Here is a 24,156-nt window from a genome sequence, read left to right as displayed (position 1 = left end):
CTAATAAAAGCAAAATTCTGCTAGAGAGAAACACATTCTGCTGAACAGAAATTCTCTGAGGATGGGCTCCGGTGTGAGTCCTGCAAAAGCATAATTGCCCAAGATGAATGCACTCACTTCTTTTTGACTAACATATTATAATTGCAAGGATTTGAGAATTATAAAATCAGTTGGATTAGTCTATTTGTGTTTTAAATTACATTCTAAGTATACAGTCTATAAGCATCGATTTGTCAGGTATGAGCAGCTTTTAAGAAAGAAAGTTGTTACAAAGTTACTGTAAGTTATGATGATATAATACTACTCTACAACATTGGCTCTAAATTGGGATTAATTACCCCAACAGGTAATTTGAACATATCAAATGGAGCAATTTGAAATTGCTTGTTTGTGTGTCAAGAATCCAGTTTGGGACTGCAGCTAAGTGAAATAACAGAATCTGGGCTTTTTTTCTGTGTGTAATGACATTATTCAAGACTGGGGAAGGGAGTAATTGGGGCCAAATAGTTGAAGAACCACTACTCTAGAATCAGTTATGCCAAAGATATTCACAAGTGGTAGAACATGAAAGAACAGACGTAATTTTGAGCAATCTTGTTCTCCTGCCAAAGTTTGCCTGCCCGATTTATAGAAGATTGCATTGAATTTCATGGCACAAAAAGGGGTGGAGAGTACTTTTTTTCTGTTTTTCCTCTACTGTCTTTAGAGCAGGAAGTCCCAACCAAGTGTAGCTGACACACCTCTGGGCGGTTCTTTTATAACTTGGACTCTTCTAGTGTTGCAATATAAGATCAAAGAACTTCTCACATTGCCTGTTTTGATATTTCTGGGACAGACTGCAGCTGTGCTGGGCAACTTTAGAGAGTGTGATCCAGGAACTTATTCCTATTTTCCATTCAGAAGATGCGCAAAATGGCCCCAGAAAACAATGAACTGGTCTTCTTTGTAAATGGCAAGAAGGTAGGAGAGAACCCGTGGCTTTTTTTTATAACATTTCTTCTTGCATCTTAGTTCATGGATTATTCCCATGGCTCTTCTCCCTCTTTAGCAGATGGCAAAAGCATTTCTCAAAGAAGGAGTACTGGATTTAAGATATCTCTTTAAGATATTTACTGATCTATTCAATAAATGGTAGATGAATGAAGAAACAGTGATAGCTGATGAATAGCTGTCATTATGGCAATTGGGGGTGGGGGGTGGTTATTTTAGAAAACAAATTAAGCTGTTTAATGGATCCAATGCTTCTTTGAATCAAAAAAGGAGGAAAAAGCATAGCATTTTTCAGGGTGTTTCTGTTTCACTTTTGCATTGAAAAAGATCTTAAGGCAGGGACGTCACTTTTATAAAAGTGTCATTCATAAGTTAGTGCTGAGCAAATGCTCAATAAACCCTAATAAAGCTGAATTAAAGAGAACTGCAGAAAACTACCAAAGTAAGACAATGTAAGACAAAGTAATGCAATCTCCTATGCTCCATAGTAAAGTATGTAATCAAATAATGTACATATTCTTGATTGCCTTGAACTTTTCCTGATCCCAACTTTGGTTGCTTTTCAGTTAGCATATTAATATCCATGAACTGATTTAAAAAAGCAAGCCCTATTTCCCCCTCCCAGACCCCTATATTTTTATTTGACAGTGAGATTAAATGTTAGCAATTACCAATAACAGATGGGCTCCATGCTGGAACAGGTAGATCATTCCATCTCTGATGAATTTCAGAGAAAAAGATACTGTATGGCAATGTACTGGTTTGCTCCAGAAAATTTCACTGCCAGACTCTGCATAGAATTTGTTCCTGCTGCCAGGATGTAGTTCATGAATTGAAACAAATTGGCACCTCCCTTTTAATTCCATTATAAATAGCTTAGATTAATCTCATACAGCATGGCCAAATTCTGTTTTTATGGCTGAGCATCTGACTGAAGCTTGTCTTAAAAAGATACCCTCAGCAATTGCTCTACCAGAGGGCTGTCGTACAGAGGTAACGAATGGGGGACAGCCAGGGTGGAGATTAGGTAGGTTGCAACAACAAACTGTATACAAAGTCACTGTTCTTACTTCCTTGAAAACACTGTGGTTTGTAGCTTTCAATCTGTACCTGTATCAATCTGCAGTCAGAGGAGAATATTGGTTTTGCTCATGCTTAATTAAACAGGAGAGCAGAATGACACAATCATCACAGCTTCTTTAAATCTCTCTAGGGTTTATCCCAACAGAGGTCCTTTCTTTTCCCTTTTCTTTTGCTAACTATGAGCACCCTTGAAATAAAGAGAAAAGTGAAGTGTTGTTCCTGCATCTTTTTGCCCTACCCCAATAGATCGTTGCTCAACAGAATACTGTATGTTTTGCATGTAGAAAAGACCTGCTCAATCCATAGATCTTTAACTAAAAAAGCTTACCAGACATCTGAAAAAAGATCTTCCCACTTTTGAATTCTTCAAGAGCTGCTACCAGATCAAACAGAATAGGCAATATATTGATAGTTACAAGCATGCAACTCATCTAGATACTTCTAGAGCCTTCCTCTTTCTGTAAACAATTCTGGTAGTATTCACAATGAATATCTTCTTTAGAGAGTGGCCAACTGAAAACCACACTGAGGCTGGGGTGGAGGTTGACTGACTCCAAATCCCTGTTATTTGATGACAAGTTAACAACTCATGATACAAAATGTGCAAAAGTGTTTGTTCCAGGCTTTTACAGATCTAAACATTAACTGAAACCCTTTCTAATCATCTCCCCTCATATAGTATGTTTTACATCAGCTATGTCTCTTCCATGAGTCAAAAATCCTCTGAAATGGTGCCAGTATTGATTTAGCAGCTTAACCTCGGGAAAGGGTTGGCAAATAATTTGGATTGCTTGTTTCATAAAACGAGTCCACACTGTGACTAAAAGATGCATGAGTTCTGTGATAGTCACCTTGACGTAAGCAGGCTTTGTTGTGCAAGTTTGTTCAGATCCTTCAAAACCGCTGCAGCATGGAAAGATGATGAAATGCTACCCGAAGAAGAAGCACAAAGTAGAGCATTTCAGCAAACTCTGGGAATGTATTGACCAAGAGCTTAGGACAGAACTGCAACATATTGCAGTTGATGAGAAAGGTTACCTTGTCTCTATTTCTGGCAGTCTGGCATTGTGAATAATTGGTATAGTTTGCTGCATGTGACTTCAAGGCTACAATGATGAGTGATAGGGAGAATTTGATAAGGTGTAGAAAAACAAGCCAAAATTAATATTTATCATTTGAAATTCATTAAGCACCTAACTTCTCAAACCAACAGCCAAAATCATACTAATTTTCCCTTTCATTATAGCATGACCGTCACTTGTACTTGACCGGGAAATGTTTGATTAATATTGATTTTGTAATAAGGGGATATAAAAAGAAACATAACTACTTCAATCAAAGGAGGGCCATATGCATTTATTTTACCACTCCTTATACACTTAATGTCCCAGTGATGTATCTACATGAATGGTTTGACTTCATTTGAGTAGATATGCATTAAATCATCTTTCCCAAAACAGGTGCTCTATAAATGCTGGCTAGAAATTATGGGAGTTGCAGGTCCTGCATATGTGGAAGGAATTAGATTTGGGAAGTTGTGGGGTTCAGGGGGCAAACGTTTTTTCTTCCATCTGATAGTCTTGATGGAAAATTGATCTCTCATTAAATCAATGGCAATAGCAACAAGGTTTTTTTTTGTGTTAGAAATGTAGCTTAGTCCTGATTCAGTTCTTAGGTGACAAGTATTTCCCATAAAAATGATAACAATGGAACATGCAGGAGGAAATAGACTTTGAAATTATGATTTGTTGTTTAACATATATTATAGTGAGTCTTGCTGGATCATCCCAAAGATTTATGCTATCCAGCATTTGGTTTCCACAGACTGTCTGTGCCTCCCCAGCAATTATTATTGAGTAAGCACCCTGCTACCAAATATTATGGTTCTGTAAAGTCAGTATCAATTTCCTCACTCTCCTTTACAGAAGCTGTCTTAACTAACTGCCACATTTTATGACAGTAAACCAAATTATGCCAAGAAATGTGCATTTACCTATCCTAAAATTCTTGCAAGTCTAGGCAAAATGAATTTTAACACTTAGTTTGTGTTACAGCATCATCACCACCACAACTTAAAGCACACAATGACCTCCTTCAATCTACACAAACATAAGAAATGGGCTGAAATAATCTGTTAGTAACAAAAGTAATTCAATCGGAAAGAGAAACAAGTATACGTTTTTAGGTTTTTGACCCCGAGATCAAAGTTTTCAACTGAAAAGCAATGTTATAATTGATTCTAATCTGGAAAGTTAGAGATAAACTTTAGTGTTAATAATTAAAACTAAATTGGCTAGAATTCAGAAGGTGAAAATTTTCTCCTGCTCGAGATCTCATCCCCTATAAATCACAAATCACTTAAAGAAACTAAGGCAGAAAAGCTACATGTTTAGTCAGTAACATTAGAGGCCCAGCACCTAGAAACTGCTCAAATGGTCCAAATTATAGCTCACATTTTTGCCTATTATACCCAATCTTTAGGGTTATTGTATTTTAATTTACTGCTGTACCATCCTAGAAAGCTAGATAAGTAAAGAAGAGTTTATTTAACCATGCAATGGTTATCAATCTGTCTGGGTTCACACAATCTACTGAAATATAAGCTGATTAACTACAGTTAATTTTTGCATATTATGCAAAATTAGGCACTGTAGATACTTAATAGTTTCCAGAGAAAAACATTGGAAGCATTCAAGAATCAACAAGAAGTACCATTACAGAGAAATGCTGATAAATAAATAAAAAATCTAGCTTAAAGATAGAGCAAGGATAGTGTGGCAAGCCAAGCCAAGAAATTAGGAGTTCACTGTAACTGTGCCATAAAATCTACCTTGAAGAGTAAATGAACAACCCGACTCAGTGTCTACCAGTCTTGTACTGCAATTAGGAAGGAAAGTATGTTATTGTTGGCAGAAGAGATACTGACATCCTGATCTTGATACACTCTGAATGCTTGTGACTGAAAACCTATGTTTTGGTACACAGAGCACCTAGTCCACTATGTTGGACCAAGGAGACAAAGTATACTTAATTTGTGATTGCCAGTGATACTTCTGGCCCTCAGTACATGACAGGAGGTGTTTAGCACAAGTTTTTTTTTGTTAATCTTAGTTGATTTTTATTCTACAAGTTCAGTAAGAATATTGCCCATTTATTTAAACTGAAATCATTATTATTCTTTCTACTGAAAAGTATGACTATTAACATTTAAATCAAAACCAGTAAACAAATGAGTTTTTTAAAAATGAATAATTAAAGGCACCAAAACCCTGTTTGAAAACTGTGAAAAAAGTAAATGCATCTTGAACTGAGCTTAACTCCTTGTGACTGCATAAACACATCCAAAACACTTGCTTGGCAACAATACAAAAGAGGTTGATTGTTGTCATCTTCCATAATTTGTTTTGACTTTCTATTGTCTTGCAATACGCCAGTGTCTCCCATCCAATATTGATCAGGCTTGAACCTGAATACCGTATTTTCCGGCGTATAAGATGACTGGGCGTATAAGACGACCCCCAACTTTTCCAATTAAAATATAGAGTTTGAGCGAGAGAGGGGGGGGGGAAGAGAAAACTTGATGAGTAATATGCCAAACCACATGTGTAAAGGAATAAAATAGAATACCCGTATTTTTCGGCGTATAAGATGACTGGGCGTATAAGACGACCCCCAACTTTTGAGAAGATTTTCAGGGTTTAGAAAGTCGTCTTATACACCAGAAAATACAGTACTTCCAAAACTCATTGCCACTTGCAGTTTTACATTGTAAATATCAGGTTAGTACTTAATAATTCTACCTCAAGAACAGGGATATTTTAAGAAATGATTCTTAGTCAAAGAGACTGGATGGTTTGTGAAATTCACTCACAAATGGTAGAAAGATCTGACTTCCTACAATATAATCAGCTGCTGATGGATGATATCAGTTCTTTTGTTTCTGGAATTAGCTGCAGCATACATATATATTTATAGTTAAATGTCTTTTAAGAAACTATTTTTCTTTTCTTTTGTTTTTTTTTAGATAGTGGAGAAGAACGTGGATCCAGAAACTACTTTGCTAACCTACCTTCGAAGGAAACGTATCTGAGCTCAAGAAACATGCACCATATGGAATTTAAAATAGTCCATATATTTTGAGGTGGCCTAAGGACACAGGAGCAGGCCAGAGTCCAGTAGAATAAGTTTTAAGATTTCTGAAGATTCTATAACTGCTAATTGTTATTCCCAGTATTTCTAGTTTTGCCAGAGTTAAACTGAATGACATAAACATAAAGCGCATTCACAACTGATAGTAAAATCTCTGTGTGAGAAGATGGACAACTTTCATCTTCTGCCTTGCATTGGATTAGTAGGAAAGAAGCTGAGCTACTTCTACATTCATTGATTCTTATGTTGGAAAATAGCATGGCTTATTTCTAATGAAGTCTGATTTCAAGATCAATAAGCAATGCCCCATCAATCACCCAACCCTCTTACATCCACTTATCTGTTGATCCTTGTAATCAAGTTCTATATTCTTCTACATAGTCTCAGTTATCACCAGTTGCAATAACTGTAATGTTATGGTTAGAGCTGGCTATTACTGAAGGGTATGGAAGAGAGCGGTCTCTCTCCAAAATCTGTTGCTAGACAACTAGAGTTTGCCTAAGGACTGTTGACACTGGCATACCCTTTGCTAAAAATCCATTTCCCAGAGAAGGTAATAAGACTTCAATAAACTGCAAAACAAAATGCCAGGTGCCACAAAGATGTCTTTACCTTCACTTTCCTCATGAGTTAAATCTAGCTGTGCTCACATGATGCCAAACTACAAACTAACAACTACATTTAAATTGCACAAATCTAGCTTAGGCAATAAATGTGGTTTTGGAGCTCAAAAATCTAGATCGAATGAACCTAAATGAACCATTGACACACCCGTTTAAAGATTGTGGCCATTTCTGGGATCTGGCTTCTGTTGTAGATTCAGTGCTTCTTTCCTGCAGTTACTGAAACAGGGAGTTCAATTTGATTATCAGAAATTCAGGCTAGCTAATTTAAGGGGATTACTGGTTTGGGTTAAATCTAAGTGGGAGTTTTCTCCCTTGTTTAAAATAAGTAGCATATTAATGCTTATATTATAGTCAATCTTAGATGCCAAAAGAGGGACCAGAAAAGAAGAGCAGACTAATTGGGAAAGTTCATACATTAGGGTCCAGCTTATTTGTTTTTCATAAAAAGCTGAGTAGCATTGCCATGGAAAAATGATTGCATAGTATTAATTACATTGTTAAGAATGTTCCCAAGTGGAACATCATATATTTTAGTAGATATACACATTCCTTGACTTCTATACTGTAGAATTAATGCCTGATCTGATTTTTTTCCCTTAGTCATATGCATAGAACAAAAAAAAAAATACATATCTAGTGCATGTAAATCAATTATTCCTTTTTCACCAGCTGATCCTTTTCAGCAATTAAAAAAGGGGAAAATGTATTTAAGGATATATGCACAATTGAAGTTGGACATATTAATCACCAAACCATAAAAGAGGCATATTATGAGACTTCCAGCTTTGTATGCAGTTTTATACACAACATATTAAATCAATATAAAATCTTAAAGAGCCATCAACAGAAAACACTGATTAGCAAAAAGCAGCTCAGAACTGATTGATTTAAAGATTTGCTTGAAGAACTGAAATGAGAAGGCCACGTGTCATTATTGACACACAAACCAAGTAAGATAATAATTGGAGGCTGTACTCACATCACTTGCAAAAACACCAGCCAAGGTCCCCCTGTGAGGGAGATGAGTGGTTTCTAAATATAATAAATAAATACATTAAAAGACATGATTTGTTTTAATCTTTATTAGTTTTTGTGCCTTGATGATTTTGGTTAGTTTATGATTTGATATATTCTGTGAATCCAGTCATCAAGTTAAGCATGTGGTGTGAACATAGTTCAGGAGTCTATAGCCAATTTAGTCCAATAACTCTATGATTTTTTAATCAAATTTATTAAATCCTATACTTTAAAAATCAGTTTTCCCATCAGGGAATACATGTAGTATAAACCCAGATAGCTTTTTTTTTTTTAGCCAGATTTTTAGCCTGCTCTTAGGAGCTGCAATGCAAGCTTGTTACCAGGACCAGAGACTTTCAATGATAAAGGACTCTATGCAATTAGCCATGTTGGTATGTTTTCCTTAAGCTCTACCCTCTTAGTGGGCTTGTGTGGAACCAAACTGGGCTGTGGAGAAGGAGGCTGTGGTGCTTGCACAGTCATGATTTCCAGGTTTGACAACTTCCGAAACAAAATCATGTATCCTTTGTACCCCATTCACTAAAATGGAAGAGGTCTTGAATGTGGGCGTATATAATTTATGATAGACAGAGCAGGTGCTGGATATCTGGGAACATGTGTTTGTCAGAATCCATCTGTTCCTCTTGAAAATCCTTTGCAAATCAAGAAAAGATTGAACACAAGAAATATTAAATATTTTGCAAAATCTTTGCTTCCTGTTCCTTGTACAGATATGTGTTACAGAGCTATGTGAATATACTGCTGTGCCATAATTGTATGGATTATTAGTAGGACTAACTTTCCCCAACATTTCTAATCAGCTATATTTCAACTGCTGTAATTTCCAACCAGCAAGTCCACATAATGGAGAAATAAGAGAGTTAAAATCGAACACTTTGTGTAGTGCAGGGCTCCCCAACCCCCGGTCTATGGACCAGTATCGGCCCACAGTATGCCAGCAACCGATCTGCACAAACAAGCAAAGCCCCATCCGTGGGATGCAGGTAGCACACAAAACCATGCCCTCTTTGGTCCGTGGAAAAACCTTTCTCCACAGAACCGGTCCCTGGTGCCCAAAAGGTTGGGGACCTCTGGTGTAGTGGGCTGTGGATAAAGTGATTAGGCATGTCTAGAACTGGTAGAACTCCAATGTCCCAGGGTAGGATATTTTAAAAAGCATTATTAAGATTTATTATAGCATAAAATACAATGAAACCAACGATTTTTTAAACAAAGAACAAATCAGAGACTAGCCCTCACCAATTGGAAACAAGCTTGGTTAAAAGCCAATCAGAAGTGAGGACACCTGACTATAAAGCTAGAGCCTAGTCAATCCCTGCTTAATTTCCTGTAGTCTGTGTCTCTGAAGATAGTTGCTGGTGAAATTTCAGGAAATCTGTTCTCTAGATTATGGTCATCTTGGGCAAGAGATTGGATTAGAAGACTTCCAATGTCCCTTCCAGCCTTATGGTTTTGTGATTCCATAAACCCTGAAGTTCAATAGGATTTAAAGTTTCAACATTCAAATTTTGTCTAACAATTCTGCTAATATTTTATTACTACTGCAGCATTGCATAATATTTATTAAAATCACTGTACTTTTTCAGCTCTGGTAAATATTTGCCAGATTTCAATGAGTGACAGTGAATTATGATCTTCTGAAGGAATGTAATATTATCGTCTTGATATCAGTTTATTCTCTTTCCTATTTGCCTTCCACATCTTTATCCAATAATGGTGCTGGTAATCAGAAGCTACATCTTTTGGCCAATGTTTGCCTAGGATTTCAACTTTCATCAGGCCCAATCAGAATAACCAATGGGAGGCGTCAACTTCCAATCCATTGGGATGATACCCACGTATCAACCTCTGTTCCGGTTTCAATATGAGACAGCCTAATCCCGAAATTGGCTTTCGTTGATTTTATTGTACGTCTTTAGGAAATGAAGATTTTATAAAACAAGCCACTTCCTTAATTAATTTCTCCAGGCATTATTCTGCAAATGCATGTTTATTCCCTATCTGCGCCCTCCACCATGTAGCTGTAACTACTGTTGAAGGCATCGGAAGCACCAAGACAAGGCTGCACCCTGTGCAGGTAACCTGGGGAGATGTGACTATGTGTTAATAAATGTTTAGGTTCACAGATTAAATTAAGCTATAGTTTGTTGTATGAACAATTGGCAGTTTATATAATACACAGATCTTCTATTAATATGTAATGTGATGTGTGAACCAGACCAGACATTGGTCGTGTTCACACCTGTCACTAAAAGCAAGTTGATTAATTGATTTGGCATGGCATATTCTATGAACCAATTCTTCTTCTAGGAGAGAATAGCCAAAAGCCATGGATCACAGTGTGGTTTCTGCACTCCTGGCATTGTCATGTCCATGTATACATTGCTTCGTAATCATCCTCAGCCTAGAATGGAAGAAATTGAAGATGCTTTTCAAGGTAAGATTGCCAGACACAGTGGACCACAACTCCCATCTTTATTGGCACAATCACTTTTTCATCATGGAATAAAGCAAGAAATACATTTGAAAATGATTAGATTGATCTCTCATGACTTGGTAAATTTGTTGTCACATCTTTTGAGACTGGAATCTTGCCTTCCAAAGTTATCAAAGCCCCAGAGACAATTATTCTTTTCTCTATTGGCATCTTCTTTCCTGGAAGAAAAGAAAAAAGAATTTCTTCATGGTAGAGAAAAAAAAGCAAAAACTAAAATAACCTTTCTATTAAGTTCTACATGTCTTTTAACTTTTTCAACTTGATTTGGCGACATAGGAAATCTCTGCCGCTGTACAGGATACAGACCCATCCTGGAGGGGTACAGAACATTTGCAAAGGTGAGGGGCTAAAGATAAAATATCTTGGTGATGAAATCAGACTGATTTTTCCAAGTGAATGTGAAGATGCAATCTGCTTTGACTTCAGCTAAATTTCTGTTTACTTCATAGCCAAGTCTATGTAGTTTTCTTGACAATAGTACTGAGGTAATTTGCCACTATCGCCTATTAGGTTGGTTTTCAATTTCAATGTTGTTCCATATGTTGTCTCCATAGAATCACTGGAGTAATTATCTTGAATTTTAGAGGCCAGTGATACCCAGTTTTGTTTCTTATTATCATCCGATTCCAAGAAAATATTCTTGAACACTATTGAGGTTTGAAAAATGGGCTAAATGAAAGAACATGCTAAAATTATACTCAGGCAAGACAGAACTGCTATTATCCAAACAAACAAACAACCCCCCCCACAAAAAAAAACCCCAAACCCCAAACCCAAACTGCATTTGGAGGTTGCAGTAAAGCCTGGGATGGCATTCTCCTTTAGGGAATGGTCCTTGTCATTCATTTGTGCCTAGATTTGCAGGTGGTAAATTTGTAGTGAGGCATATGGTTGCACAACTATAGCTAATACATCAACTCCAATTCTTTCTGTAATATGGTGACAGTTATTCACATCTTGGTTCCAACTTATTGTTGCTACTGCTTTGCTCTCTGTGAGGGGTTACCCCTCAAAAATGTTCAGAAATCACAATTGATGCAAAAATAAGTGGGAAGACTGCTAACTGATGGAAGGTATGGGGATCACCTGCCCTTGTGGAGCAATCTACAATAATTGCCACTTGTCTGTGGGGTACAAGTTAAATATTGCTTAGGACTTGACTATTTGAGGAACTGCCTTCCCAAGTATCAACCTGCCTGCCAAGAGAGACCTTTTTGAAGATATCCCTGTGGCTGATACATGGTGGAGGGTCTTCTGTGTGGCTCCCAACGTATGAAATGCTTTCCTTGAGGAAATGAATTTGGTCACTTCTCTTCCAAGATTTATAAAAATGAGGAGCACATATCAATTGCCTTTTCTCTGAGGACTCAAGATAACTTACATTGGTATTTCTCCTGATTTAATTCTTACCTCGAAAGTGGATTAGGGTGCAAGACAATAATTAGTTCAAAGTCATTCTACAGTTGAATGGAGACTTAAAGCTCCATGTCTTCAGCCCAAATCCTATCTTTTATCCATGACACTTGAGTCTGATCCAGCACAACTCTTCAAATGTTTGCATGTTCTTTCATATGCATGCCATAGTTTATTTGAAGTATTTCTTTATTTTCCCATTTCTATCTAGGAAGGAGGATGCTGTGGAAAACTAGTCACTGGAAAAGGTTGCTGTATGGCTGGAAAAGAAAAAAATGTGGTAAGTGGCATAAACCAGTTATATGCCTCTCAACTTTTAAAATAATTTCTGAAGGAAATAAAATAATATTTGTTTTAATGTTATGAAATTTCTTGTAATTGGATTATTTATCACCCTTGCCACAATGAATTAATTTTTTTAAATAATCAATTTAAACGTCACATCTCCCTCCCACATGAAATACACAGAAATATAACTTGAGAATATTGGCAATTCTATTAAAGCTTCTAAGTATCCTCATAATTATAATTCCAGGATTATTTGGAAATAAGAAATATCTACTGAACCTTTTTAGGTTTATACACATATTCTGATTTGCCCTAACAGATGTTAAAAGCACTGACAATTAGGTGCTAAATAGTAACAACAACAACAACAACAACAACAACAATAACAACAAGAAGAAAATTGGAAGGGACCTTGGTGCAGTGGTTCAGAGGTTAAGATGCTGAGCTTGTCAGCTGGAAAGCTGATAGCCCAAGTTTGAGCCCTGAGCACCGCACAACAGGGTGAGCTCTGATTTCTGCCCCAGCTCCTGGCCCACTTAGCAGTTTGAAAGCAGGCAAATGCAAGTAGATAAATAGGTAGCACTTCAGTGGGAAGGCAACAGCCTTCCATGCGCCTTGGTGTATAGCAGGGATAGGCAACCATGGCTCTTTATGACTCGTGGACTTCAACTCCCAGAATTCCTGAGCCAGCCATGCTGAGGGGAAAGGGAGAGTTTCCAAGCTGAGCCATGCTGGCTCAGGAATTCTGGGAGTTGAAATCCACGAGTCATAAAAGAGCCAAGGTTGCTTACCCCTGGTGTATAGTCATGCTGGCCACATGACCATGGAAATATCTTCGGACAATGCTGGTTGCCTTAGCTAAGAAATGGATAAAGTGCTATAGTTGGACATGACTGGGTAGGAGAAATCTTTACCTTTTTCATTTTAATGTAAGCTCTATGCCATAAAATTTACTGCTGAGTGAACATGCATAGAACTGCATACTTAGTGTGATTTATAATTACATCCAATAACACCCAAGACTTCCTCTTTATGGCAACAGTGGGACTGCTTAACTGGAAAATCCCAGTAGGAAGACCCAGTAAGATCTTCCTTTGGGTTTAATGCAATGTGTGAAGTCAGAGAGACTGCAGATCATTGAAGAGATTATTGTAAAATAAAAGAAGCAGAATATATTTGCGCTCAGTATTTGGATATCTCAACTATCATGCAAGAACATTTTACTCATGAGAAAGTTTATGAAATTCTCTTCCATTTTGAAAGAAATTTAAAAAATTCTTTCAACAAAAATTCTCTTTCATCAAAGTGAATGAGACCTTTCAGTACAAAATGTGCATATGTATTACATGTTGTGTAAAAGGCGAGATATCTTTATATTTATGTTATATATTTCATAAATGAAAGGAATAACAAATTAATTTTATCTGCATGAAGGAAAAGGAGTTTTGACAATATTTTATTATATATTTCATTTAATTATTAAATAGTTTTTTTCTTTTTTCCTTTTTATTGTAATGTTATAAATCTTGATGCATTATGTTATTTCAGTACAAGGATATGTATGTGTGTGTGTGTGACATAATTGCAAATTATATAATTATAATTTCCAGACAGTCTATTATTTGTATAACTTAGAAAATTGGAAATAAAGAAAAAAGATATTCTATCAATGTTAGCTATAATTTAGGATACCAGTGTGGTAAGCATTATCTTATTTGGCTTTTTCGTTCCAAGTTAAGTACAGAAAAGAGTACTAAGTATTAGAAAAGAAAAAAAAATGAAAAAGCATGATCCAACTTGCATCAAGTATTTGTTATAAAGCAGATTTCACTCTTAAGATAAATTATTTAATATTAAAATCTCTATTGTATTGTACTTGGTGTACATACCATGTTTTCCCCAAAGTAAGACCTACCCCCAAAATAAGCCATAGCTTGATTTTTGGGGGTGGGCCTAATATAAGCTGTACCACAAAAATAAGCCCTAGTTTTGGGCGAGGGACATGCCTAAAAATCAAGTTGGGGGGGTAGGGCGGTGGAGCTGCCTCATGCACCCCACACCATTGCAGCCAGGCCTCCCATGGATCAACACTTGCCTCACCTACCTGGCCCACTTCTTTTGTGGCATCCCCCAGCCTGCATTTTGCAGTCAAAGGCCTTTCCAGAAGGCCTCTGACGGCGAAATGCAGGGCAGAGCTCCATTCTCAGCTGCAGAATGAAGCTGCTCCTTCAGCTGCAGAAAAAGTGGGCTGGCTTGCTGACTGGGGCTGTTGGTGCTGCCATGGCAAGGTGAGTGGAAAAGACACCCCCCAAAATAAGACCTGGTGCCTCTTTTGGAGGCAAAAAAAAAAAAAAAAAAGACCGTGTCTTATTTTCGGGGAAACACGGTATGTGTGGTTGAGAGAGAAAGAGCAAGAATGCAAGGAAAAAAATAAATGAACAAGGGAAATTTAACACAAATTAAAATACAAAAAAAGAAAAAAGAGAAAAAAGGAAGAAAAAAAGGTTTTTTTTTTTAAAAAAAGAAGTATTATGTTTTGGATTTTCCCTCTTTTTATATGTCTGCTATTTTTATCATGTCTTATACTTTTTAAAAGGTTCAAGGGTCCAATGATAAAGAAGTCAATGACCTAGACTGTTGCATGAATGAAAAAGAAGGCAATTCTGTAAGTTTATGAATGAAAAAGATATTTACTCTTGGTACTTTCTTAGGTAGAAATAAACAGTTGGAGAAATTATCCACAGTAGGATGTTCTATATATGGATTAGGGTTACAACTCCCAGAATTCTTAAGTACAGAGTATAATTAGTAGTTTGTTTGCTTGGGAAGTTTGAAAGTTGTAGCTTTAACAAATTAGGAACCATCGGATAGTAGGAAACTGACTTAAGAATTATGTGGTCGTGTAGTACCTGAATAAATATTGTTACTTCTTGAACCTGCTTACTGTTACTAATTTTCTTTTTACAAATTCAGAAATAAAAAAACATGAAAATAGTCTTTAGTAGTACAATATTACAAAACCAAGAAAAACTGTATATATTATACTGTTTAATTTTATACTACTAAAACTCTTTAGAACATAGCATAACAGTGTTGGAAGGGAGCTTGGAGGGCTTCTAGTCCAACCGCCTACTCAAGCAGGAGAACTTATGCTATTCCAGACAAGTGGCTATCCTGTCTCTTCTTAAAAGCCTCCAGTGATGGGGCACCCACAACTTCAGAAGGCAAGGCATTCCATTGGTTAATTGTACTCACCATTAAGAAATTTCTCCTTAGTTCTAGGTTGCTTCTCTTTCTCTCCTTGTCTTTCTTGTGTCTGTAACCTTTAATCAGGTGAAACAATGTATCATAGGGCAACAAATTTTGACGCAAGGTACCTCAAATGGCCTAGTTTACTGAATGTGCCCAAAATCTGGGACCCATTACTCCTGTGGGATTGAAATTTGGCAAATTTGTGGTCACAAATATGTGCTACACTGCTGCACCACCACCCGGAATTTGGGTAGACCGATCTCAGCCAAGGCTTCTGGAGGCTAGGTAGACCGACTGCTCCTTTCAGCCACTGGAGATCAGATAGATCAGTCTCAACCTAGCCCTCTGGAGACCAGGTATACTGGTGTCACCATTGGCCACTAGAGAGCAGTCAGCTGTGCTTACGCTGGCAGGAAGTCAGAAGTCACTTCTGCTCCCACTGCGTTTTTGCCCCTGATCATTCTGTTTCTCTGTTTAGGTAAGGAATATCTCCGAAACAAAAACCCACTGGGTCTAATATATACTGTATACATTGCTTTTCTTCTGCAGGGACTGATTACCACAACTCTGTTCAATACATCTGAGTTCCAGCCTTTAGACCCTACCCAGGAACCTATATTCCCACCTGAGTTATTGGTGAGTTTCCTTTTCCTCGCCAAGCTAACTGAATTTCTTTATGGAAGATTTTGCTATTCTTGTTGATTTGTACTCATAAACCAGCCTATTTAGGATTCTGTCAACTGATTTGGAGAGCACCACTTTAAGAAAGAGTAAACTTAGGTACTCTGTCTGGACTAACTTGTAGGTTATGTCAGCAGCTTTTTTTTCCTGACACATTTCGGTGGTAAAGTAGGAACTATAATAGAGCTGGAGAGAGAGAAGGAGAAAGAAACAAAATAGGTTGGTTATGTAAAAAAGAAAAAAAAACCAGGCCAACAACTATATGCAAATCGGGAGTCCTTGATTCATCACTCTTTAACTCTTTAATCTTTAAGTAAATACTCTCAGATATGATAGGAAATGCTTTCACTAACAGTTTGCAGTTCCATACAGAAGCAATGCAAATGACCCAAGGCATTAAGCAACATTGATTGCTGAAAAAGATTTGTAATTCCTCTGTTTATGTAGCTTGTTATATCACAGAAATTCAGTCCAGGATAATGGCCCTGCACAGGGGTTGAATTGTGCCTGGGTCCTGACCATTGCACAGGAAATAGCTGATGATGAATATTTGTCTCCTTTTACCCTCAGAGCTATCTATTCACCTTAGTCAAGGGTAGGCAACCTTGGCTCGTTTATGACTCATGGACTTGGCTCGTTTATGACTCATGGACTGGAGTTGAAGTCCACAAGTCATAAACGAGCCAAGGTTGCCTACCCGTGACCTTAGTCAAGCAATTTGCTCCATAATTCAGGAATTTTGTATTCAGGCATTTAGTATCCTGATCTTGCTTAGACAAGGAAGCTGTATTCAGGAGACCTTCAGGGAATCCTGGGATTGTAGACTGTATTGGGAAGTAAAAATAATAAAAGAAAAAAAACCTTGAAAAAGGCAGCATCAATATATATATATAATTATGTTCATAAAATCTCCTTCTCTGCTGGTCTTAAAGAATGAGCTGTTTCAGAGAGTCTTCCCCTGCTTTGATTTCATGTTGCCATCTTTTTATTTTCTTATGTTCTTGCAGAGTTCTTTTGTTTTTATTTTGTTTTATGAAACTTGTTTTATACTATTTTTTTCTATATGATCCATCAGGAATCATTTTAATTGTGGCAACACAGAAATAGCTAAATAAATAAGTAAACAAACAAATAAAAAGTCCTGCTGCCTTAAATAAAAAATATGTCCATATCCGAAGATGAGGGAATCATATTTGGACAAGGAACGGACAACTGATTTCAAACCCCATTCTATGACATTTTCAAATTAAATCTTATATTAGAGAGGAGGTGGATTTAAAACCAATATAACAATTGTAGATTGCTGCCAGACTTTACTCCTGCCCTGTCTAGATAAGTTGGTTCCAAAATCAGAATTTTCTATAGGCTCTGTTACAAAGAACAAATATCTATCTGAAACAAATAGGGAATGAAAAATGTGAATGGTTGTTTAAAAAATAAAGTTTAGATTTTGGAAACTACACAAAACTAAGCTAATCTTTCCCATCAAAATAAAGCAAAATAAAACATGGCTTAAATTTTGTTTTGCTAATGAAAAGGTGTTATTTTATAAAGTTGCAATGTTCTATCATTTTATTTATATATAGTTTGAAATTAATTATTAAATGTAGATGGCATATTTATTTTTTTGACTAACTTTACCCAACCCCCTATGAAATTATGAAATTATTTGTGATATATGTCTGTGTGTGTGCATGTGTATGCAGCATATTGCCCCCAACAATTAGTATCCTCATTTTACTGACCTCGGAAGATTGGAAGCCTTGAGCCATATTAGGATTGAGCTCCAGGCTGTGGCAAAGCTAGCCTGCAATAATGCATTCTAACCACAGTGCCAATATAAGGAGTAATCCACTGGAACCAATTTCTTTAAGTTCTGCCTAATCACTTCCGCCTTACTAGCCTGCAACTAACAAGGCTTTGGTGCAGCTTTCCCAGAGAGCAGGGGCAAGGGACTTTGATAAACGAAAGCTAGTATTTCTCAAGCTATATAGCCTTAAGCTTTGTTGCAGATAGATCGCGGAGACCTCTTGCCCCTCCCACTTACAAATACCCAACTGGATAATGAGAGAGGATTTATTGACTTCATAGAAGGACTCCTATGCTGCTCCTTGTTGAAAAGAACCCTGAAGCCTGTCGACTTCCAGTTTGCCGACGCAGCTGCCATGGACATTTGGAAGGCGAGCTCCATCTTCCACATTGTTTTGCTTTGCTGGGGGACCCTGGAAAGGGTCGAATGTCACCCTGTAGGGGCAACCAGCAAGAAGGGGATCCCCGCTTGATCGCGGGAGGATGGTAGCCCTTCTGCTCGATCCGGGGCAGCCCTCCAAACTGGCGGACCAAAGACCAGCCATAGAAATATGGCTTATCATGAGGCTGCAGACAGCCGAAGTCACATTTACCACCAGGCAACTATAAAGCAGCGTGGATGAGACTGGGTGAGATCTACCTCTCTTAAATTCTAACTATCTTTTTTACCTGCATAAGCTGCTTAAAGTACTTTCCCCCCTGTGGAGAGGAAAGGGAGATTTTATCCCTCCCTCTTAGAACAGCGGCGACTGACTATCCATGGGAGTTTAAAATGTTGCAAGAACAACTTGATCCTAATTGGAATTTTATTTTTTAAAGTTTGTGGACTAAAAGATTTTCTATTTTTACTGAAGATCTGGGTTTTTACTTATAAAAAAGAAGTAAAACTGAAAAGATTATAAAAACTTTGGACTAAAAAGAAAACTTTAAATGGTATGGCTAAACCTGATATTACAACTTGTTATTGCTTAAAAGAGACTTGGCCAGTAGCCCCGACTATAGATAAGACATATGTAACTTTGAGATATCAGCTGTGAGAAGCCCAGCTGTGTTCTATACTCAGTGACAAATTTTTTTTTGCATTCCCTGATTGTAAAGCTTTTAACCTAATACACTACTAAGAGAATATGGATGAAGTTCAGGAACAGATTCTCTTTATGTTGAAAGCAATTCATCAAACTATTCTTACAGCTACTGATGAAGTAAGAGGTTACAGAAAAGAACAAGATGTCAGCCCAGATATACAAACACAAACTTGATTAAAACTAAAAAAATCAACTACACAGAATATAACAGAAAAAGTGGAACAATTAAATATTATGACAGAAGATTCAACTGATCAACAAATACAGTCAATGGAAAACCCAGAAAAGGGACTGACAATATGGAAAAGGGAAAAGACTTCCTACATAAATCAGGAGAAACCTGAGGATCAGGAAGAAGAACAGACTGAATAAAAGATAAACAGTTCAGGACAACTACGTCAAGATGGGAAAATAGACAGATGATTTGTTATTCCTCTCAAAAAAATGGCGACCGGATGGTCTTTTCTACGTCAAACAATATACATAACAACACAGAGAGATTTATTTGATGACTCAAAAGCACGGAGTTGGAAGACAATTTGGCAAAGAAAGAAAGCTAGAATAAGACTGAAGAAAATTGGGGTGTTGACTTATTAGTGAAAATTAAAATAGAATATACTCAAATAGATAAGATGTGTACTTTGAATACTAGATATTGTTATGAGTTGAGATAAAGAAAACTTTGGTCATTTAAAATTTGTAAGTATAAATATTAACAGTTAAATTTGAATATTGATTTGCTTATAAAGGTTAAATGTAAAGGTAATTAAGATATATATATAAGCTAAAAATCTATTGATGAATGAAATATGTTTTTACTTAGCGGTAATAATAAAAATTACTAGCTTAAATATGAGATAGTAGATATTAAGAGAGAGGAAGTATTAAATGTTGAAATAAGAGAAATTTTGGTTATTAAATTTAAGATATTTGGAAATTACTAGAAAATAAGAATATTATATTGTATTATTAATTAGTTGATGTAAGATGGTGAGAATTCAAATAGATGAGATGCGTATCCTGAACATTAGATCTTGTGATGAATTGTGATAAAGGGAATTGGAGTTATTTAAAACTTGGAAATTATAAATATTAAACATTAAATTTAAATATTAATGGGAAACTAAACATTGGGAAAAAACTAACTAGGACATTGATTGTCTAAAAAGATTGTTAAAATAATTAGAATATGTATAAACTAAAAATTATTGATAAATGTAAGAAAGTTATTTTTATATAATCGATATAATGAGAATTGTATTAATTCAAATATGAGACAGTAAATACCAAGGGGAAAAGAGAGGAAATATTTAATGTAATAGTTTGAGATCTGTACTAAAGATATTTGTATGTTATTGAATTATTGACCAACTCAGCCGCCACGTTGCTTTTTAAATATTTAAATGTTAAACTAGAAAATCAATAAAAATTTTCTTTAAAAAAAGAAGAATCCTGAAGCCTGTCACTCACTGGAAATAGTAACTGCAACTATAATGCAATACTTCCCCCCCCTCATACCAAATTGAGATTGCTTGCTTTGTGATGCCATATTTGTGATGCATCGGACCTGGATATCTTCGAGACCGCCTCCTGCCGCAGATTACCTCCCATCGGCCTGTACGCTCCCACAGAGTGGGTCTCCTCAGGGTGCCGTCGGCCAGACAGTGCTGGCTGGCGACCCCAAGGGGGAGAGCCTTCTCTGTGGGAGCTCCCACCCTCTGGAATGAACTACCCCCAGAGATCAGGGTGATCCCTGATCTCCCTTCCTTCCGCCGCGCCCTTAAGACATGGTTATTTCAGCTTGCAGGACTGGCCTAGGGGAAATTTTTAGTGGGGGTTTTAAAATAATTTTAAATTACTTAGACCAATTATTAATATTTGTCTTTTAATTGTGTTTTAACTGTAGTTTTGATATTTTGTACTTTTATCTGGTTGTTAGCCGCCCTGAGTCCGCAAGGAGAAGGGTGGGATATAAATATAAGTAATAATAATAATAATAATTATTATTATTACATGAAGCTAAATCTGGCCTTTTCTCTATAGACACAGAAAAAGCCTATTGAGCCACTGTGTTTCAAAGGCGAGCGAGTGACGTGGTTGCAACCATCAACTCTCAAGGAACTTGTGTCTATGAAAGCTCAGCACCCTGATGCCAAACTTGTAGTAGGGAACACCGAAGTGGGTAAGAGGACCAAGTCTGTTTCCTGTTAAACAAATGTACTCAAACATATACATAGCAGTACATAATTGGCTGACCAGTCAAGATTTTACTTCTTCCTTCATAATATCATAACCATTAACCTAGGATTTTTTAAAAGATAATTAGTAACATTTATAATTAATTAATAGCAGTGTCCTTGGGGTAACATATATATTAAACCATAATGTGGTTCATAACAGGAACCCAACCACTATCATTTGTAATGGTTTAACAAATTGTATGAACCCAACTGACATGCAGTTTGTTTAGTGAATATGACTACGATATGATGGCTATGCTTTACATCTAATTTAGAGGCAGTTTGATACTGGATACTGGGAGTAAGGACACTAAATGTCCTCTCAGCAGGCCTCTTGTTATGTTCATGGGAACCTTATTTGATCCCATAGGTGGAACCATTTTTTCTCTGTAGGAATGCCTCAAAACAACATATAAATTCAAAATAAGTTCTCAGGCACTTTTTGGTACCCATTAACAAGTTTTTCTCCATTCCCTTGGCGATACAATATTTTGAATGTCTGAAAGCCACTTGCTTCACAAAGGAAGGGGAAATGCTGGACAAACCAGTTAACTTTCATGAACGAATCATAGCTGCTGTAGATCTCCAGTGTGCTTATCCCAATCACAAGATTTTAAAATACTTGATACTGTAATAGGTTACTGCAGAAAGAATGAAAACAATACAGGCAAGAGAATATTAAGGCATATTTATTGATACTGCCAAGCAGAAGGGAAAATTCTTGGCTTTATACATTCATTACAAGTCAGTGCAAATGTCTTCCCTTTAAGGCATGCAGGAATGGCTCTGGAGGAAGGGACTACCATCACCACTGAGATGAGATCTACTGTTCTGGGAGTCTTTTATATAAGAGCTCTGTTGTATCATTGGCAGATTTACTACTTCTGGTTGGCTGCCATGTCTGCACTGACCTCATTGGATTTTGTTTTCTTCAGGTATTGAAATGAGATTAAAGAACATGCTGTACCCTGTGATTATAGCCCCAACTTGGATCCCAGAAATGAACTCTGTTCAGCACACAAAAGAGGGTAAGTAGTCTGCCTGAAGGGATTGGCAAGATGTGCTTGAAATGTACAAGGAAAAGTTTACAAGCCATGATTTTGGGTGGCACCTCTTCTCCCCGTGCACTTATAGCCTCTCTCTGTTCCTGGTATACTGATTGCACTTCTGGGGAAGGTTCTAAACCAAATTCAGAGCTCGCGTGTGACTTTTGTCAGCCACAATTTCTGAACGTGTTTGTCCTTCTTGAAACAGTGAGGTTGGCTGGTGGAGTAATCTATCGAAAAATGCAAAAGTATTGTACTGTTCTGTTTTAACAAGCAGCAGAAACCTGGATGGGCAGGGAATGGCACTGTATCAAGGGCATTTTTCTAGGATCTTCTGGGAAAGTTACAAGACCAACACATGGCCAGATCAGATACATCAAGTAGAGCCCAAGACCACATTGAGGGAAGCCAGATGCCTTAGAGCAATATTTTCCAAGCAGACTCCAGGGATTACAATTCTAATGCAAATTACAGGGTGTCTGGTTGGGAAAAGCTATCCAAGAGCAGATGGCCAGATTTCTGAATGAAGATTTGGGATCAGGTGGCAGGTGAGTCATTTGATTGCCCAGAAGCAACTGAGCCTCTGTTTTAGGTGAATAAACTAGTTTGTTCTTCAGAAATTGATGGAAGACTTACATACACATATGCACACATCACACTCCAAGTGATTTATTTAGAATAAAACATATATATACTCACTTATTACAAATATAATAAAACTTTTTTAAAGGATGACCTGCTGCATAACCATGGGTTTACTCACTTTCTTGTAATGGCAGAACTGGTATGCATCGTGTAAAATCTGGTAACTGCTGGAAATTGAACATCTTGGCATGCTGAGAATGTTTGCAACCTTTTTAACAGCAGTAATTTTAGATCTCTACCTTCTTCTAAAAGGGGTGAACCTGTAATCTCTTCTCTCCCCACCTTTTCAGAGTTGCTTTCACGTTTGCCACTATGATTACCGAAAAACAGTGGCCCATTTTTTCCTGTTTTCAAGGGATAAATACAACAAATTTTAATGTACATTGGGAAATAAGCATGTCACAGTTTTAAAAGAATCTCCCAAACTCTACCCCCAAAACCATCTGTCCCCACATATGTGATAGAGACCCATCCACCATGACCCTCAGATTCCTTCCTTGCTAAGTTAAATATGCATCCTTAGAAGATATGCAGGAAATAAATCCTTTCTTGATTTTTTAAAAAATAAAAATAAAGGGAGGAGACTAAAGATGTAAAAATTCTTCAGTTCAGCTCCTGAGAGCTATACTTTTATCTTGGTGAAGGTCCAAGAGGGTCAAATCCCTCTTGTTTCTGGTTTTACAGGAATCAGATTCGGTGCCTCCTGTAGCCTGAGCTGTGTGGAAGAGGAACTCAGGAAAGCAGTGGACAAGTTTCCTTCTTACCGAATAGAGGTCTTCCAAGCAATCCTAGAACAACTGCGATGGTTTGCAGGGCCTCAGATCCGCAATGTTGCAGTAAGTGCTTCCAAATAGTTTCTGATAAAGGAAGGAGACAAGAAAGGCAGGTGGTATGTACTGTTCGTTTAAAGTGTATCTCCTTTTGCACTTTTATATCCCCATTTATTTTATTATCCTTCACACAATACTCCCCATAATGCTGATGGCCGGTAGTCTACTGACTTTAATTTCAAGGTTACACAACTTCATCTACTTCTGAATATCTAAACCAGTGTTTCTTAACCTTGACAACTTTAAGTTGTGGAGTTGAGGTTGTCAAGATTTGTCATGGTCAGACCTTTGTCATGGTCAGATCACGCACTCCTTAGGATGGACTTCCGGACCGCTGCCCCTCGCCGCAGGGAGACGGAACCGCCTAGATGGTTCCGTCCCAGGCGCCTGATGGACCCGGAGGGGTTTCTGACGGAGCTTGGGCCATATCCTGAGGAGCTGGGTCACGACTCGGCGGAACATCAGGCTGCGGCCTGGGATGTGG

The 24,156-nt window shown here is 37.2% G+C and overlaps 1 protein-coding gene across 1 annotated transcript in view; it reads left to right on the top strand.

The window, feature by feature from the left end:
- The first annotated feature begins 818 nt into the window (after positions 1-818).
- Positions 819-24,156, top strand: part of XDH (xanthine dehydrogenase) — a 59,138-nt gene continuing 35,800 nt past the window's right edge. Inside the window, 12 exon segments of the mRNA XM_029286288.1 lie at positions 819-960; positions 6,098-6,155; positions 8,288-8,384; positions 9,855-9,963; positions 10,197-10,323; positions 10,660-10,721; positions 12,008-12,044; positions 14,706-14,749; positions 15,886-15,972; positions 20,955-21,093; positions 22,087-22,179; positions 23,527-23,678. Coding sequence (XP_029142121.1) covers positions 904-960; positions 6,098-6,155; positions 8,288-8,384; positions 9,855-9,963; positions 10,197-10,323; positions 10,660-10,721; positions 12,008-12,044; positions 14,706-14,749; positions 15,886-15,972; positions 20,955-21,093; positions 22,087-22,179; positions 23,527-23,678 — 1,062 coding nt within the window. The 5' untranslated portion in view covers positions 819-903.

Source organism: Protobothrops mucrosquamatus, unplaced genomic scaffold (assembly GCF_001527695.2).
Source record: "Protobothrops mucrosquamatus isolate PMUCROS unplaced genomic scaffold, P.Mucros_1.0 scaffold_210, whole genome shotgun sequence".
In the NCBI taxonomy this organism is placed as follows: domain Eukaryota; kingdom Metazoa; phylum Chordata; class Lepidosauria; order Squamata; family Viperidae; genus Protobothrops; species Protobothrops mucrosquamatus.
Note: the sequence above shows the minus strand (reverse complement) of the source record. Positions and strands in the feature narration are given on the sequence as shown.